Source organism: Rhinopithecus roxellana, chromosome 7 (genome assembly GCF_007565055.1).
Source record: "Rhinopithecus roxellana isolate Shanxi Qingling chromosome 7, ASM756505v1, whole genome shotgun sequence".
Classification (NCBI taxonomy): domain Eukaryota; kingdom Metazoa; phylum Chordata; class Mammalia; order Primates; family Cercopithecidae; genus Rhinopithecus; species Rhinopithecus roxellana.
The window spans coordinates 125,129,542-125,147,003 of NC_044555.1; the positions used below are offsets into that span (position 1 = coordinate 125,129,542).

General features: G+C 42.3%; 1 protein-coding gene and 1 pseudogene across 2 annotated transcripts in view; both read left to right on the forward strand.

The window, feature by feature from the left end:
- Positions 1-1,088: 1,088 nt before the first annotated feature.
- LOC115898646 lies at positions 1,089-3,893 on the forward strand (annotated as a pseudogene).
- An 11,160-nt stretch (positions 3,894-15,053) lies between these two features.
- SLC25A14 (solute carrier family 25 member 14) overlaps positions 15,054-17,462 on the forward strand; it is a 33,863-nt gene continuing 31,454 nt past the window's right edge. The window contains exons 1-2 of one of the 2 annotated variants that reach the window (XM_010354804.2): positions 15,054-15,139; positions 15,270-15,516. In XM_010354804.2, the coding sequence (XP_010353106.1) occupies positions 15,442-15,516 (75 nt within the window). In that variant the 5' untranslated portion in view covers positions 15,054-15,139; positions 15,270-15,441. The remainder of the gene's footprint in view (positions 15,140-15,269; positions 15,517-17,462) is intronic. The other variant, XM_010354805.2, reaches the window with a different exon arrangement.

Here is a 17,462-nt window from a genome sequence, read left to right on the forward strand (position 1 = left end):
AAAGTTTAACTTATCTATTTTTTCTTTTTGGTTTATTGTTTATAATATTCACTTATTACCCTTTGGATGTCTGGAGGATCCATGGTGATATCTCCTCTCTTATTTCTGATATTGGTAATTTGCATCTTCTTTCTTTCTCCTGATCCGTCTGGATACAGATTTGTACATTTTATTGGTCTTTTCAAATAACCAACTTTTGATGTGATTGATTTATCTCTGTTTTTTCCTATTTCCTATTTTACTGATGTTTTCCCCTTACCATTATTATTTCCTTTCTTCTGCTTACTTTGAGTTAAATTTGTTATTGTTTTTGTTTTTTTGTTTTTTGTTTGTTTCTTAAGATCAAAGTTGAGGTCACTGATTTGAGGGCTTTCAGCTTTCCTAGTATAGGGATTTAGTGATTTGAATACCCTTCTGAGTACTGCTTGAGCTGCATCCCACAGCTTTAATTATGTTGCGTTTTCATTTTTCTTTTAGTTTACAATACTTTATAGCTCCCCTTTCAATTTCTTATAGCAGTGAACTTCAGGGATATGTGTGGAATATCTGTGCCCAGTGAAGACTGTTTCAAGTCTCAAGGTCTGAGGCTCTGATGGAAGGCTTAGTCGTATATGCACATCCTGCTAGCAACTGGCCATGGCAATCGAAGCTCAGGAGGCAGGGTGCGGTGGCTCATGCCTGTAATCCCAGCATTTTGGGAGGCCGAGGCTGGCAGATCATTTGAGGTCAGGGGTTTGAGACCAGCCTGGTCAACATAGTGAAACCCTGTCTATGCTAAAAATACAAAAATTAGCCAGGCGTGTTGGCATGCACCTGTAATCCCAGCTGCTCAGGAGGCTGAGGCAGGAGAATCACTTGAGCCCAGAATGCAGAGGTTGCAGTGAGCCAAGATTGTGCCATTGATTGTGGTCAGGACCCCAACAACGAAACCAGGTTCACATACATCAATCTTGATGTTTGGGCAAAGCAACTCTAACAAGGTGCTATGGCATGGTGTATTACTCCAGGTGTACAAAGCAAAATAGTCAATCCATCAGTGACCTAAAGAACATGCTGAAGGCTACATTCCCAAGGAGTGACTTGGAGACATGCAAGGAGTAAGCCACCAAACATGCTGTGTTAATGCCTTCTTCACAACAGCCAAACAGAAGATTTCTCTATTGCTAACCACTGCCACTTTGAGGTACAGGTTAGATGTGGGAGTAAGGGATGGTTAGGGATTGGGCACCATTTGGTCTACAATTACACAAAACCAGGGGTCACTTGTTTTAATGGAAGTTACTCTTTTTTTTCATTTAAAAAATATAAGGACTAGACACCTCTGCTTTGTGTGGGCTTGCTTTCCCCCGATCACATCAACCTTTCCAGCTCTTGGAACAGAATCCAAAGTCCTTAGCATGATACACAGAGCCCCACCTGATCTCACCACCCTCGGTACCTCCCTGCCTTCATCTCCCACTGCCCTCCCCCTTCATGGCTCTGCTCCAGCCGTGCTGGTGAACTTGAGGTTCCTCACACACACCAGGCCCCCGCCTGCTTCAGGTCTTTGCCTGGAGTGTTCTTAGAAATCCTCATCAATGTCCCCTCATCTCCTGCATGCTTCTCCTCAAAGATCACTCCACTGGAGGCCTCCTGGCCACTGTAGCTGAAACAGCTGCCCCTGCCATTCTCTGCGCCCTTTCCTCACACCTGACAATATATCATTAACCTGAATATGTAATTATTTTTTACCTGCTCCTCCTCCAACTCCCAATGAGACTGTCTGCACCATGGGGGCAGGGACTGTTTCTGCTTCTCTGGGAGGTCCTGAGGCCTAGCACCATGCCTGGCACAAAACTGGGGCTCAATAAGAGTCTAATGAATGAATGAATTGGATATAGATAGACAGTAGGTGGAGGGGAAGAAGGAGGGTATTTGGAACTCAGTAAGATATTTTATTTTCAGCTCCAGGCTGTAGAGGAAATACTAAACTAAATTCTTAACTTTTCTCTCAGGACTTAAGTTTCAAATGTTATATTTAATATCATAAAATTTATTTTATAAAGATGTTTTGGTTTCCCCTTAGAGGCTAACCTTGTCTAATAAGTTTTTTCTTTCTTTCCTTTTCCCTGATGACAAGTCACACATTTATAGAAGAAAATTTAAATGATGCAGAAAGGAGTAAAGTAAAAAGTGAAAAGTCTACTGGACCGGAGGTTAGGGATAGCAGTGTCAGCAGGGCTTATCAAAATGTCCCTGTGGATAAAATGGCCACGTCAAACGGTCCTGCTCTGCTGTTTGTACACTTAGAATAGAATCCAAAGTCCTCGGCATGATACACAGAGCCCCACTTGATCTCCCCACCCCTGGTACCTCCCTGACCTCATCTCTCACTATCCTCTCCTCCCCTTTAATGTACTGTGAGCTTTACAAGTTTCTTTTAAAAAATATTTACAGGTTTCTTTTAACTTGTAAAGCTCACTGTATATTAAAGACAATAACCTTTTGTCCATCAAATATGTTATCTTTTTTTTTTTTTTTTGGAGACAGAGTCTTGCTCTGTCACCCAGGCTGGAGTACAGTGGTGTGATCTCAGCTCACTGGAACCTCCGCTTCCTGGGTTCAAGTGATTCTCCTTCCCTTCTCCCCGAGTAGCTGGGATTACAGGTGTGCGCCATCACGCACAGCTAAATTTTGTATTTTTAGTAGAGACAGGGTTTTCCCATGATGGCCAGGCTGGTCTTGAACTCCCGACCTCAGGTGATCTGCCTGCTTCAGCCTCCCAAAGTGCTAGGATTACAGACATGAGCCACCGTGCCCTGCCTTTTTTTCCTCCAATTTATTGCTTTTCTTCTAACTTGGTGGTGTTTTCTGCTGTTCAGAAGTTATTTTCATTGAGTGGTCAGTTTTATTAATCCTTTGCTTTTATTGTCTCTACCTTTTGTAGTGTGCTTAGAAAGGTCTTCCTCACCCCAGAGTTATAATACTGTTCACCTACATCTTCTTCTGGTACTGTCATGGTTTGATTTTATTCTGTCATGTTTAAATTTTAAGGCACGCCCCTTTATGGTGATAATAGACATGTATTGAGTGCTTACGATGTGTCAGGCTCTGTTCCAGGTGCCTTATATGAATCAGCTCATTTGAATGTTCAGTAAGTCCAGAGATAAGTCTGGTAGATCCTTGTTTTCACAGGTGAGGAAACTTGAAGACAGGGTGGTTGGGTACTTATGCAAGACCACACAGCTAGCGAAACCTGGTCTGTCAGAGGCTAAAGGCTACACGGGGTTGCTGTAAGGATTAGAGTTGGTGTACGTAAAGTTTCTGGAATATAGTAGGCAGTCTATAGATGGTAGGGTTTATTAATTATTATTACATAGTTCCCATAAACATAATTTCTGTTGGCTGCATATTATTTGGAAAATTGTATATTTCAAGGTAAGTACATTTCTAAAATATTATTCCTTTAAAAGCATGTTTAGAATTCCATGGGAATGAACAAAACATTTATTTGAAGAAACAATTATCATAAAAAGAAATCCCAGAAAGATTACATTAACGTGTGTTTCACTGGGCAATGGGATGTGTGTGTGTGTGTGTGTGTGTGTGTGTGTGTTGTGTGTGTTTAAATCTTTGTTGGCAGAGCAGAGCAGCTGGCCACTAGAGGTCTCTGATGCCCGAGGAGCTGTTAGTGACGCGCTGGAGCGAGCGAGGGATCACTAACACCTGAGACGGACTACAGACCAGCACGTGCAAGAGGTGGAAGTCCAAGTTAAACGCAAAAGGACCACCTCACTGAGAACCAAGAATGTCAGTTATACCCGAGGCCTTCTCAGCAGCAGCAAGCACCTGTGGTGAATTTCCAGGCTGAACTGAGACAGGCATTCTTAACTGAGACACCAAGAAGTTTTTAAAACCGTATTGGAACAGCAAGGAATCTGATGCCAAGGAAAATGTAATAAAGATATAATCTGTAATTTTTCAATGTAATATAGATTTATTTAGCCTGTCTTTCTATGTTTGTTGCTTTCATTTTTTAGGAAAAGGCTATGCAAAGTTGATTTTGATTTATTACCTTTTTTTTTTTTCCTTTGGGATTTTTCTTTTTTTCGACTTTAAGATTAGAATGCTCTCATTTCTGAGGGTTTACTATTTACTTTTTATAAAATAAGAGCGGTGGGGGGGGGTTACTGATAAATTCTCTTCTAGCTTTTCTTTATGTCTTTTTGCAGTATTACCCCTCAACTTGAATTAATTAGGCCTATTTATGCCACCATTTTGAGTTTAAATCCAAGGAGACAAACAGAAAATTTCTGAGAAATTCTCCTTTGCTGAATCATTTATACCCAACATTTTCAGTTTTTTTTTTTTTTTTTTTTTTTTTTTTTTTTTTTTTTTAAAGGGTCTGTCTCAGTCACCCAGGCTGGAGTACAGTGGCTTGATCTCAACTCACCGCAGCCTCCGCTTCCAGGGTTCAAGCCATTCTCCTGCCTCAGCCTCTCAAGTAGCTGGGATTACAGGTGCATGCCACCATGCCGAGCTAATTTTTGTACTTTTAGTAGATATAGGGTTTTGTCATGTTGCCCAGGCTGGTATTGAACTCCCGACCTCAGGTGATCTGCCCGCCTTGGACTCCCAAAGTGCTGGGATTACAGGTGTGAGCCACTGCGCCTGGCCAGTATCCAACATTTTCTAGTAATTGCATGGGCTTGGTTGCAAGCAGGTGGTGGAATCTGATCATTGTCCCGAGCTCTTCCACAGAGTAAGACAATTTTTCATTGAATAGGTGTGCACATTTGATTTTTTTTTAACGTAGGAATTTTTTAGCTTATCAGTTCAGTTCACACATTCTTATAAATTTTGAAGTATAATATTTAAATCATACATTATGGTCTGCAAGTAGGACCATTTAATTTTCTGATATTTAATTGTATCCTATTTTATTCTAGTCTCAACTGCTAGTTCTGCCTAAACAATATAGTTTAGGATTTCTTTAGAGCAGGGGTTGGTAACATATCTGGCCCGAAATTTTATTGGAACACAACCATGTTCACTTATTACATGTGATCTGTGGTTGCATTGGTGCTACAGTGGCAACTTTGAGTAGTTGTGCAGATCAAGTGACAGGTACAGCCTGAAATATTTAATATCTTGCCATTTAAAAGAAAAAAAATGGCTGACCTTTGTTTTAGAGTAGCAGATTTAAAGAAGAAAACACCAAAGTGAGGCCAGTGAGGTTACTGATAACATTATAGAAGGTGATGAATAAAGGATTATAGAAGTTTATATGAAGTATACATTACAGGGTAGAGAATCAGATGAATTTCTTGGGTAAGGGATGACTCGAAGTATCATGTTAAAACTTGCTATATAGGTAGATGGGTAGTTTTTAAAGACATTTAAACAATTGGTACCCTTTTTCATTATAAAAATATAAGGCATATGATAGCCAGGAAAAATAGGAAAATAAACCATTATGTTATGAATATCAGTTCAATTTTTGTTTGGTACCTAAAAATTTACTAGGCTATGTATCCAATTGGATACTTACCCAACTGCGATGCAAGGTGTAAATATTAGTAATATTAGCATGACTTTTAAATGTTTGTTACATTGTTTTCTAAAAGCATCACTAGAAATATGGATTGCCACTAAAAATTAATAGACCATTAGTTTGTTAGGGCCACTCTTTGTATTCTGTTCTTTTTGTTGTTGTTGTTAAATAAATATTTCCAATAAAGGAAAAAAAATTGTCTATATTTCAGTTTTCAGAAAACAGCATGTTTAAACATTTTTCTGATCATAAAAGTAGCCACAATAACTGCTATATTTTTAAGGGCTGTGATGAAACAGTGCTGTCACTGTGGAAAACAGTTTGGCAGTTCTTTAAAAAGTTGAACATAGAATTACCATATGATCCAGCAATTCCTCTCCTAGGTATATATCCCAAAAAGTGAAAGCAAGGACTCAAACAGATTCTTGTACACCAGTGTACATAACATGTATAATAGCCAAAATGTGGAAACAACCCTAATATTCATCTATAGAAGAATGGATAAACAAAACATGCTCTGTACATACAATGGAATATGAATCAGCCTTAATAAGGAAATTCTGATACAGGCCCCAATGTAGATAAACCTTGAAAACATTATGTTAATCGAAATAGGCCAGACACAAAAGGACAAATGTTGTATGATTTCCCTTATATCAGGTACCAAGAATAGGCAAATTCATAGAGAAAGCAGAATAGTAGTGACCAGGGGCTGGGAGAGGGGAGAGGGGAAGTGATTAATAGGCTTCTGTTTGGGAAGATGAAACATTTCTGGAAATAGACAGTGGTGATGGTTACACAATATTGGGAATGTACTTAATGCCATAGAATTGTCTGCTTAAAAATGGTTAAAATGGTAAATTTAATGTAATGTCCTTTTTTTTTTTTTTTTTTTGAGTCAGGGTCTCACTCTGTTGTCCAGACTGAAGTACAGTGGCATGATCTTGGCTCACTGCAACCTCTGCCTCGCAGGTTCAAGTGATTCTCCTGCCTCAGCCTTCCAAGTAGCTGGAACTACAGACGTGCACCACCATGCCTGGCTAATTTTGTATTTTTAGTAAAGACGGGGTTTCACCATGTTGGTCAGGCTGGTCTCGAACTCCTGACCTCAAGTGATCCACCCGCCCTGGCCTCCCAAAGTGCTGGAATTACAGATATGAGCACTGCTCCTGGCTGTAATGTACATTTTTCTATACTAAAACAACAACGGGCCAGGCACGGTGGCTCATGCCTATAATCCCAGCACTTTAGGAGGCTGAGGGAGACGGATCACCTGAGGTCAGGAGTTTGAGGCCAGCCTGGCCAACATTGTGAAATCCTGTCTCTACTGAAAATAAAAAAAATTAGCTGGGCATGATGGCACACGCTTGTAATCCCAGCTACTCAGGAGGCTGAGGCAGGAAAATCACTTGAACCTGGGAGGCAGAAGTTACAGTGAGCTGAGATCATGCCACTGGGCCCCAGCCTGGGCAATAGAGTGAGACTCTGTCTCAAAAAAATGAAAAATTAAAAAAAAAAAAAACCACGACGATAACAAAAGGAGCCAAAATTAGCCTCTATCTCATAGACTGCCAGGCTTAAATGAGATAATTTGCGTGAAGTGCTTAGCACAGTGCCAGGATCATAGGGAATACTCAGTAAAGGAAAGATAAATGTTTTTCTAATAATTTAGAACCATTTAACTATAGAATGAGCTTCTTTGGGGGTGGAATAGTGAGCTCCCTGCTACTGGAAGCGTTTAACAGGGGGCAGAACAGACTTCTTAAAGTTTCATATGCAAACAAATCATCTGGACATAGTGTTAAAATGCAGATTCTTATTTAAATAGATTCTGGCTGAGGCCTGAGAGTCTACATTTTTAGCAAGCTCCAGGTTATATTGATGTTGCCAGTGGAGCACACTTGAGTAGCAGGAGGCTAGATAATTCCTTAGGGGGATGCTGGAGAAGCTATGTGATAATTCATCAGATGGAGCAATGAGCTAGATCTCTGTGGCCTACTGCGGGAGCCACTCACCACATGTGGTTATTGAGCATTTGAAATGTGGCTAGTCCAAATTGAGATGTGCTGTGAGTGTAAAATACACAAAAACTTAGTATGGAAATAGACTAAAATATTTAATTAGTAATTTTTATATTGATTACATGCTGAAATGATATTTTTAGATGTATTGAGCTAAATACAATATTCAGAATATAGATATTTCATATACATATATGTATATATTTTATTTTTGAGGGGGAGTCTTGCTCTGTCACCTGGGCTGCAGCTCAGTGGCATGATCTTGGCTCACTGCATCCTTTGCCTCCCGGGTTCAAGCGATTCTCCTGCCTCAGCCTCCCAAGTAGCTGGGATTACAGGTGCCCACCACCACACCTGGCTAATTTTTAAAAAATTTTGGTAGAGATGGGTTTTCACAATGTTGGCCAGGTTGGTCTCGAACTACTAACTTCAAGTGATCTGCCCGCCTTGGCCTCCCAAAGTTTTGGGATTATAGGCGTGAGCCAAAGAATATTAATATTGGGACCCCTTGAGCCCAGAAGTTTGAGACCAGCCTGGGCAACATAGGGAGAAACCGTTTCTACAAAATAAAAAATAAAAGCCTAGTCAAGTGTGGTAGTGCATGGCTATGGTCTCAGCCACTCAGGAGTCTGAGGTAGAGAATTACTTGGACCCAAGAGGTTGATGCTGCAGTGAGCTATGATAGTGCCATTGATCTCCAGCCTGGGTGACAGAGATAGACCCTGTCTCAAAAAAAAAAAATTTAAAAGGCTATTAATGGAGGGAGATCAAGTAGAATCTAGAGGGTGACACAGGGTTAGAAGATTTTCTTCTTGTGGTAACCTAGGAAGAATGTGAAGCTGATAGGAAAGATAAATGGAGAGGGAAGGCGGCTCTCCAGGACAGCAAGGAGGAGTGAGTGAGGTCTGCAAGAAGGCACAGGTAAGACTAGGTTTATGCAGCATTTATATGAATATATGAAAGATGGAAAAATGTTAATGCTGGTATCTGGGTAGTGGGGATGACGCTTACATTTTACTTTTACTTGTGTGTGTGTGTGTGTGTGTGTGTGTGTGTGTGTATTGCTTGTTTTTTTGAGATGGAGTCTCACTCTGTTGCCCAGACTGGAGTGCAGTGGCTTGGTCTTGACTCACTGCAACTGCCGCCTCTAGGGTTCAAGCGATTTTCCTACCTTAGCCTCCTGAGTCGTCGGGATCACAGGCGTGCGCCACCATGCCTGGCTATTTTTTGTATTTTAAAGTAGAGATGGGGTTTCGCCATGTTGGTCAGGCTGGTCTCAAACTCCTGACCTCAGGCCTGCCTTGGCCTCCCAAAGTGCTAGGATTACAGGTGTGAGCTACTGCGCCCAACTTCTTTTGTGTTTTTATCTTTTTTGTGTGTGTTTAAAATTTTCTTTGGTGTTTTCCTTTCCCCTCCATGAAGATGCATCACTTTAAAATTGGGGCCAGGTGAGGGAGTATTACTTATTATGAAAACAGAAGCAGAAAATCTGCTTCCCGATGTAGGAGGACCATAAGTTAGGAATAGCCAGGCCACTGACTCCAGTACACAAGGACATAAGGCCACTCTCCAGAAGCACATGACATGAACACATTTATCTCAAGAATTATAGGATAAGCATGTGTGTATGCATGGTGAGGACTAGGAGGAGGCTCTTGACTATCAAGAGTAGCAGTGGATGTTTGGATTTCAGGTGATTGCTACCTTCCTTCCACTTTTGTGTATATTTTAGTGTTTTATAATAACTATGCATTTTTTATAATCAGAAAAATTAATAAAGCTATTGTAATTTTGAAAACTATGTATAGTCTTCACCAAAGAAATTAATAGTCCCACTGCACACTGCACTGATAAAATCACATCTTAGGCTCTCATTCTCCTACTGACCTGGAAGAAGCAGTGGCCATATTGTGAACTGTCTGTGGAAAGGGTCACGTTTCAGGAAAATGGGGGCAGCCTCAGCAGCTGAGAGTGGCCTCTGGCCAATAGCCAGAAAGAAACTGAAGCCCTCAGTGCTACAGGTGCAAGGAAATAAATTCTGCAATAATCTGGGTGAGCGTGGAAGTGGATTTTCACTCAGTCAAGTCTCAAATATACAAGTCTGGCCGACACCTTGATTGCAGCCTTGTGAGATCCCAGAGCACAGGACCCAGTGAAGTCATGCCCGGACTCTTGATCTACAGAAACTGTGAGACAGTACGTGTGTGTTGTTCTAAGCTGCTGAATTTGTGGCAAATTTTTAATGCAGCAATAGAAAATTAACACACACTCCTACCAGCAGTATGTGAGAATTTGAAATACTTTACATCCTTGCCAACCCTCAGTCCTTTTAACTTTGGCCATGCTGGTAGGTGTGTATTGTGATTTTAATTTTAATTTTCCTGACGAATAATAATGTTGAACACTTTTTAATATGCTTATTGGTTATTGGATATACTCTCTTATGAAGTGCCCTGCAAGCATTTTTCCCATTAAAAATTTGAGTTGTCTATCTTTTTATTACTGTTTTAGAAGTTCTTTATATATATTGGATATGAAGTTTTGTAGGATACATGGATTAAAAATCTACCATTGTGGGGCTTGCCTTTTCACTTTTCTTAATGGTGACTTCTTTTTTGGGGGGCGGGGAACGGAGTCTCACTCTTGTCACCCAGGCTGGAGTGCAGTGGCACAATCTCAGCTCAATGCAACCTCTGCCTCCCGGGTTCAAGCGATTCTCCTTCCTGACTCAGCCTCCTGAATAGCTGGGACTACAGGCGCGTGCCACCACGCCCGGCTAATTTTTTGTATTTTTAGTAGAGATGGAGTTTCACTGTGTTAGCCAGGATGGTCTCGAACTCCTGATCTCATGATCCACCTGCCTCGGCCTCCCAAAGTGCTGGGATTACAGGCATGAGCCACCGCGCCCGGCCCTTAATGGTGACTTCTAATGAAAACAAAAATGTTCCCAATTTTAAATTCAAAAAACACATCTTATGTAGTTTCCAATCCCTAACATCTAACAGAGGCTCTCCTTCCCCACCAAATAGGCAATGCTAACTATTTATGAATTTACCTTTATTTGTCTTTGAAGGGGATCAGAATATGCCACCCCAATATGTGTCACTTTGGCATAAGGATTATTTTGAGCTAAACGTAATTGTGCATCTACAGGGGCAGGAAGAGTTCTCTGTCCTTTCCTTATCAGTCTAAAAGCAGGACATAAATTTCCCTTTGAGGAAGGTGTCCCCCTATACTAGGGAGAAAAGAGCAACTCTTACTTATCATTGGAGATGGGAAGATGAAGCCAAAATGAACTGGCATAAACAGACCTTACTAAAATAGCTCTTATCTTCCATTAGGCCTTATCTTGTATTCTTCTCTCATCTATTTCCTAGTTACTTCTCCAAAATTTATCATCTCTGGAAGCCAAAACCCCCTTTGCTTTGTTAAAAAGGTATATAAGCCTCTGAGTCTATCCACTTTGAGTTTCACTTCTTTTCTGTGAACTGTGCACATAAATATTCATAAAAAGTGCGTGCCTTTTCTCCTGTTCATCTGATTTTAGTTTAATTTACAGCCTGCAGGCACTGACCCTAAGAGGTTAGAGGAAAAGTTTTTCTCTCCTGACATCTTCCAGGAGTAGGATAATTAATATGGTGGGAGGTCTGGAAAGCATGCCTTATGAAAACTGATTGAGGGAATGTTAAGCTTGTGGAAGAAAACACTGCGGGGTTGCTGATATATCAGAGGACTGTTAAGGGGAGAACAAAGAAAGAAAGACAATTAACACTTGTTAAGCAGGTACTAACTGCCTGACTCTGTGCTAGGAGTATTAGAATATTTAATCTTTGGATAAGGAAACTGAAGCTCAGAAAAATTAAGTAATTTACCCAGAGTCACCAGAGATAGAAAATGACAGAGTTTGACCTCAAGAAGATCTTCTGGCAATTTCACCCCTAGGCATATACCCCAAAGAATTGAACACTGATACTCAAATACTTTTACACACATATTTATAGCAGCATTGTTCACAATATCCAAAAGTTGGAAACATCTCAAATATTTACGAGTGAATGGATACAAAATTGTAGTGTATACATAGAGTGGAATATTACTTAGCCATAAAAAGGAATAAACTACTGACACTACAACTTGAATGAACCTCAAAAACTTATGTTAAGTGAAAAAGCCAGATGCAAGAGGTCACATATTGTATGATTCCATTAATATGAAATTTTCTGAATAGGTAAGTTCATAGAGAAAGAAAGCAGACTGGTGGTTGCCAGGGGATCTGGGGAGGGAGGAATGGCGAGCAAGTGCTTAATGGATGTGGGGTTTGAAAATGTTAGGTGATGAAAATGGTTGCACAATGGTGTCAATGTATTAAACACCACTAAATTGTTCACTTTAAATGGCTAATTTAACATCATGTGAACTTCGCCTCAATTAATAAAAAACGGTTTTCTAGCTTCAACTACAGTGCTCTTTTCATTCTTTAAGACCAGCTGTTTCTCTGGGGAGAGTAGAAAATGGAAAGTGCACTGTGGTTCAATACACATGGGAACTTTCTAAGAGTTATCCAATAATGTAATGGGCTGACTTATGTTGTATGCTTACCCTAGAAGTATTCCAGCAGAGACTGGACAGCTGTCTATAATGACTACTATAGAAGGGACCTCTAAGTTTCCCTCCAACCATTAGATTATATGATTCTATACTCTTGATTAGTTTATCTCTTGGAGAGATCAGAATTCAAGCATAACATAAGAGACAGTATAGTCAAATACTGGTCTTTATGGTAGAGACTACAAATAGGAGGCAATTTATAAGGAATATGACCAACTTTGATAATAAGGATTATATTTTTTATGTTATAGTTTTGGAGAATGTTGGAAAAACCATAAGTAAGCAGTGAAATAGCTAACATGTTAACCAAAGTGTGGTATGTGTGTGAGTTTTTAAATTTTTTTATTAAAAAATAAAAATTTATATATATATATACTTTTTTTTTTTGAGACAGAGTTTCGCACTTGTTGCCTAGGCTGGAGTGCAATGGCTCAGTCTCGCTCACTGCAACCTCTGCCTCCCAGGTTCAAGCGATTCTCCTGCCTCAGCCTCCCGAGTAGCTGGGATCACAGGCGTGCGCCACCACGCCTGGCTAATTTTTGTATATTTAGTAGAGACAGGGTTTCACCATGTTGGCCAGGCTGGTCTCAAACTCATGACCTCAGGTGATCCACCCGTCTCAGCCTCCCAAAGTGCTGGAATTACAGGCGTGAGCCACCACACCCCACCAAAAAAAAAAATTTGAGGCTGGAGCACAGTGGCGCGATCACGGCTCACTGAAGCCTCGACCTCCCGGTCTCAAGTGATTCTCCCACTTCATCCTCCGGAGTAACTGGGATTACAGTCATGGCTAATTTTTAAATTTTTGGTAGAGGCGGGTGTTTCCTTATATTGCCCAGGCTGGTCTCGACCTCCTGGGCTCAAGCGATGTTCCTGCCTCGGCTTCCCAACTATAGTATAGATGAGAGCAATATAGCATAGTGGTTAAGAGCAATTCCAGCTCTGTCATTTACTAAATTACTCTCCTAACCTTTTATGGCCTCAGTGTTCTCAACCGTCAAAGGGGGAAAATAATAGTACCTGTCTTATCGGGTAGTTAGGAACACAAAAAGCTCTTGGCACCACCCTTGGTACATGGTAGGTACTCCACAATGTCAGCTAATATTATGATCATGTGTGCTGCCTGAAGAAATTTTTAAATGGAAAACAAAACAAACAAAAACATAGGCCGGGCGCGGTGGCTCACGCCTGTAATCCCAGCACTTTGGGGGGCCAAGGTGGGTGGATCACCTGAGGCCAGGAGTTTGCGATCAGCATGGCCAACATGGCGAAACCCCATCTTTACTAAAAATACAAAAATTAGCTGGGTGTGGTAGCAGGCACCTGTCATCCCAGCTACTCAGGAGGCTGAGGCAGGAGAATCGCTTGAACCTGGGAGGCGGAGGTTGCAGTGAGCTGAGATCGCACCACTGCACTCCAGCCTGGACCACAGAGTGCCACTCTGTCCAAAAACAAACAAACAAACAAAAAAACGCAGCAAAATAAAACAAGGTGAACTAAAATGAGAAATATCCTTTTGGAAGAACACAGTTCCAAATATTTATTCATTCAACAAATAACCATATAGGGCCAAATGCCTTGCACTGACTTTTCCTTATAGTGCAGAAGCAATAAACCCTACTATTACGTACTCTCACGTGATTAGGGAACGTTGTTAAGGGGCTCAAAAATCGGACGTCATAGCCCGTTGGCTAATTGAATCACCCAGGGGGCTTTGCGGTGTCCCCTTCCAGCAGCCATAGGGGCCAGAGTCGGAAGCCGGGGGTTGGACTCTTGTCATCTGCTGGCAGATTATGAGATTTGGATTAACTGGGATTTCCCCTGTTGGTGTTTTTCTGCCTTATCCGTTTAGCTTTTTATGGTCCCCTTTTTGGTATCCAACTTGCTCTTTCTTAAGTGAAGTTTCTGATTAAAGCAAGAGTTTCGAGTAAGGGGCCTGACCGTAATTTTTCACTCGTTAATGTCTGACGTCCAGTAGGTGCTTTCGCGTTCATTCTCCCTCCCTTCCCTCCCCTCCCTCCCTTCCCTCCCCTCCCTCCCTCCTCCCTCTCCCTCCCTCCTCCCTCTCCCTCTCCCTCCCTTTCTCTCTCTCTTTCTCTCCTTTCTTTCATGGAGTCTTGCTCTGTCACCCAGGCTAGAGTGCAGTGGCATGATCTCAGCTCACTGCAACCTCCACCTCCGGGGTTCAAGTGATTCTCCTGCCTCAGCCTCCCGAGTAGCTGGGACCACAGGTGCGTGCCACCACACCCAGCTAATTTTTTTGCATTTTTAGTAGAGACGGGATCTCACCATGTTGGTGAGGCTGGTCTCAAACTCCTGGCATCAAGTGATGCGCCCGGACCCTCAAAGTGTTGGGATTACAGGCGTGAGCCACCGCGCCTGGCCTTGATCTTTATTTTCTTATTGAGCCCAGGCACCTCACTAAATTCGGCTCACCCATATGTCTCATTTTCCTACTTTTGTTTTGAAGCCTTTGCCTCACCCCCTTCCACGTTGCCGCCTTTTTCCTACTGCGCTCGCAGGGCACCACGCCCACCACTCCCCTTGCCCCACTCCGCAAGCCCTGATACCGGGCAAGGCCCCTTCCTTTTCTAGTCCTTCCACGCGCTAGGTGGGTGGGTTTGGCGGTGACGAGGCGACACCTCTTTCCTCTCCGGCGAGCACGTTAACTGGGGAAGCCGCCAAATTCTCACGCCTTGGCTGCCCTGCCTCCACCTCCCGCAAGTCCGGTTGCCCCTCCAGGGCTCTGCGCCTGCAGTGGTTTTGACCCTCGCCTTTAGACCCCTGCCGCTTCCGCCTTTTATTTCGCGCCTTTGTTTTCGGGTTGGGAAGGGGCGGAGTTGAAATGGTTGCGCCGCCGTTGCCGAAGCAACGCCTTGGTTACTTCCGTTGGTTTCAATGCTTCCGGGTTGGCGCTGCAGTGGCGTTTCCGACTGTGGGAGCCTCAGCTTCCCAGTCGTCCGATGAGCCCGAGCAGGTGAGGGGGAGCTTCTGGACTTCCAGGCTGGGGAGCGGGGCTGGGCCGCGCCAGGCCGCGTGGGGCCGGGCTGGCCTGGTTCCCGGCCTGGGAAGGGCTTAACGGTCCTCTGGTCTCTCTCTCCCCTCAGCTGAGTCCCTTCCCTGTCTTTCACTCTTCTGGCATCGGTGGTTTTACTTCTTCGATTGAACCCTGCTTCCTCGACCCCCCTGGGAGGCCGCCTCCTTCAGGCGCCTCCCTTCTCTCCACGAGCTCGCTCTGACAGCTGAGGAACTGGCAAGATCCTGCTACCCAGAGGGTGAATGGGTATCTTTCCTGGAATAATCCTAATTTTTCTAAGGGTGAAGTTTGCAACGGCGGCCGTGATTGTAAGCGGAGTAAGCAAACACCTCCATTGTATTAGTGTGAGGGATGCTGTTGAAAGATGCTCCCCTTCGGTTTCTACCCCCTGACACTCCTGAGGTCAAGGCATTGAAGGCATCTATTAAAATGCAGTTCAGTTACTTGATTGGCATGACAGCTGTTATCAACATGAAATAGTTTCTCAGACAAGATAACAGCAGGGATATTTATAGTTTCCTGTCAGTGATTCCTTGTTGTTGTTGCTTCCCCCCCAGGCTAGAGATGCTTAATGTTATCATCAACTCTTCCCTCGTCTTCATTCCCTACATCATCGAGTTCTTTGTGTCTTCATTGGGGAAGTCTATCTCTAACCTCAGTGCCAACAAGCATCTTTGTCTGCTGTACTTTGCACCATCCTAAGCTAGTCTCCCTGCCTCTCCCGTTTGTAATGTAATCCACTGTGTTTGCTGCAGCCCTAATAGGCTAAAATGTGGATTTCCTCAAGTCACTTCGCTGTTAAACACACACACACAAGCAAAACATGCAGCCCCCTCTTACACCCCCACCCCCACCCCTTGGTTTCAAGCCTTTCAACATAACATGCTCCTTATCACACTTCTTGTCTGATACTGTTTCAGTCAACAAGGGAATTCTCTGTTCCAGTTAGGTTCCTTTCTTCTTAGCACAAACTATACTGATGCCTGCTTCTACATGCTGTGCTTGTTCCCACATTTGTGTTTCTGTTCATTCTGTCTCTTCCCTGCCCCTCTCCCTTACCTGCACCTAACCAGGTTGTACCTACCGTCTCTCAAGGTTCAGTTTAGGTTCTCTCACCTCCGCAATTTTCAAATTAGTCAAGCCCATGCTGGTTGTAGTCTTTTCTATGCTCCTCTTGCTCTTAAAGTTTGTACTACACAGTTTAGCACTTAATTTTTCTCTAGCGAACTACTTTGATTTCTTCCACCAGATTATAAGCTCTTGAAAGGCAAGTACTGTATTTTGTACTTTTTCACCTGTCCCATCTCATTGGTTATTCAGGAAAAATAGGTTGAATGGTAAATACTGTTTTGGTGCTAAACGAATATCTGTGTTTTTCAAACATGATTGCAGATTTGGGCATTTAGCACGCCTTCGATAAATATCTGCTTGGCTCTCCATTGTTACCTTCTGGATCTGAGAATCTCTAATTTCTACTCTTTCTTAAAGGAGAAAGCAGGAAAGGCACCCAGAGTTTCCTGACCAGATCTTGGAAGCAGTATAAGGCAATGTAACTTGTATTGTAGGAAATTCTTACTTTCACTCATTAGTCTATCAAATTCTCCAAAGTCAGATCTTCAGAATAAATGTTGGCATTTTGAAGACAATTTTCATTGGTTTCTTTATACAGTAAAAATATTTAGGGTACTATATTTTTATTTTACCTTAGATATGACTACTTTTACCCATATCTGGGGTTAGCCCCTACAAGTTAAAATAATTTTTAGAGGGCTTGGGGGTATTTTACGTAAGTAATTCCTTGCAACAAAAGCAAGGGAACAGGGTTCGTAGGCAGAGAATATCTGGGGATCAAGATAGTGTCATACACAGGGTGTGTAGCATTGGTCAGGTCCAGCAAGTTATTTCTGGTTTCCCCTGCAATGTTTTATATACAGGCTGCATACACAGGTAAAGGACGTCACATTGCAAAACCAACCAAATATTGAATGGATGTGTACTCAATTCTATGCAAGCTATAATGGGGGTTAAAAAAAGTACTGTGAGATATAGTATCTTCCCTCGGGGATCTTACTTAGTTAAGAGAGGAAATAACATTGGACATCTTGAAGTTGACCCTCATCCTAGTCATTATTTTTATGCCTGAGATTAAGATATAGAAGGGATAATAGAAGGTTCAAAAAATATTGCACACCTGTAGAATAGGTGTGACACAACATACATGCATGTAGACAACTTTATGTAAAAGACTTGGAGGTTTCAGCTG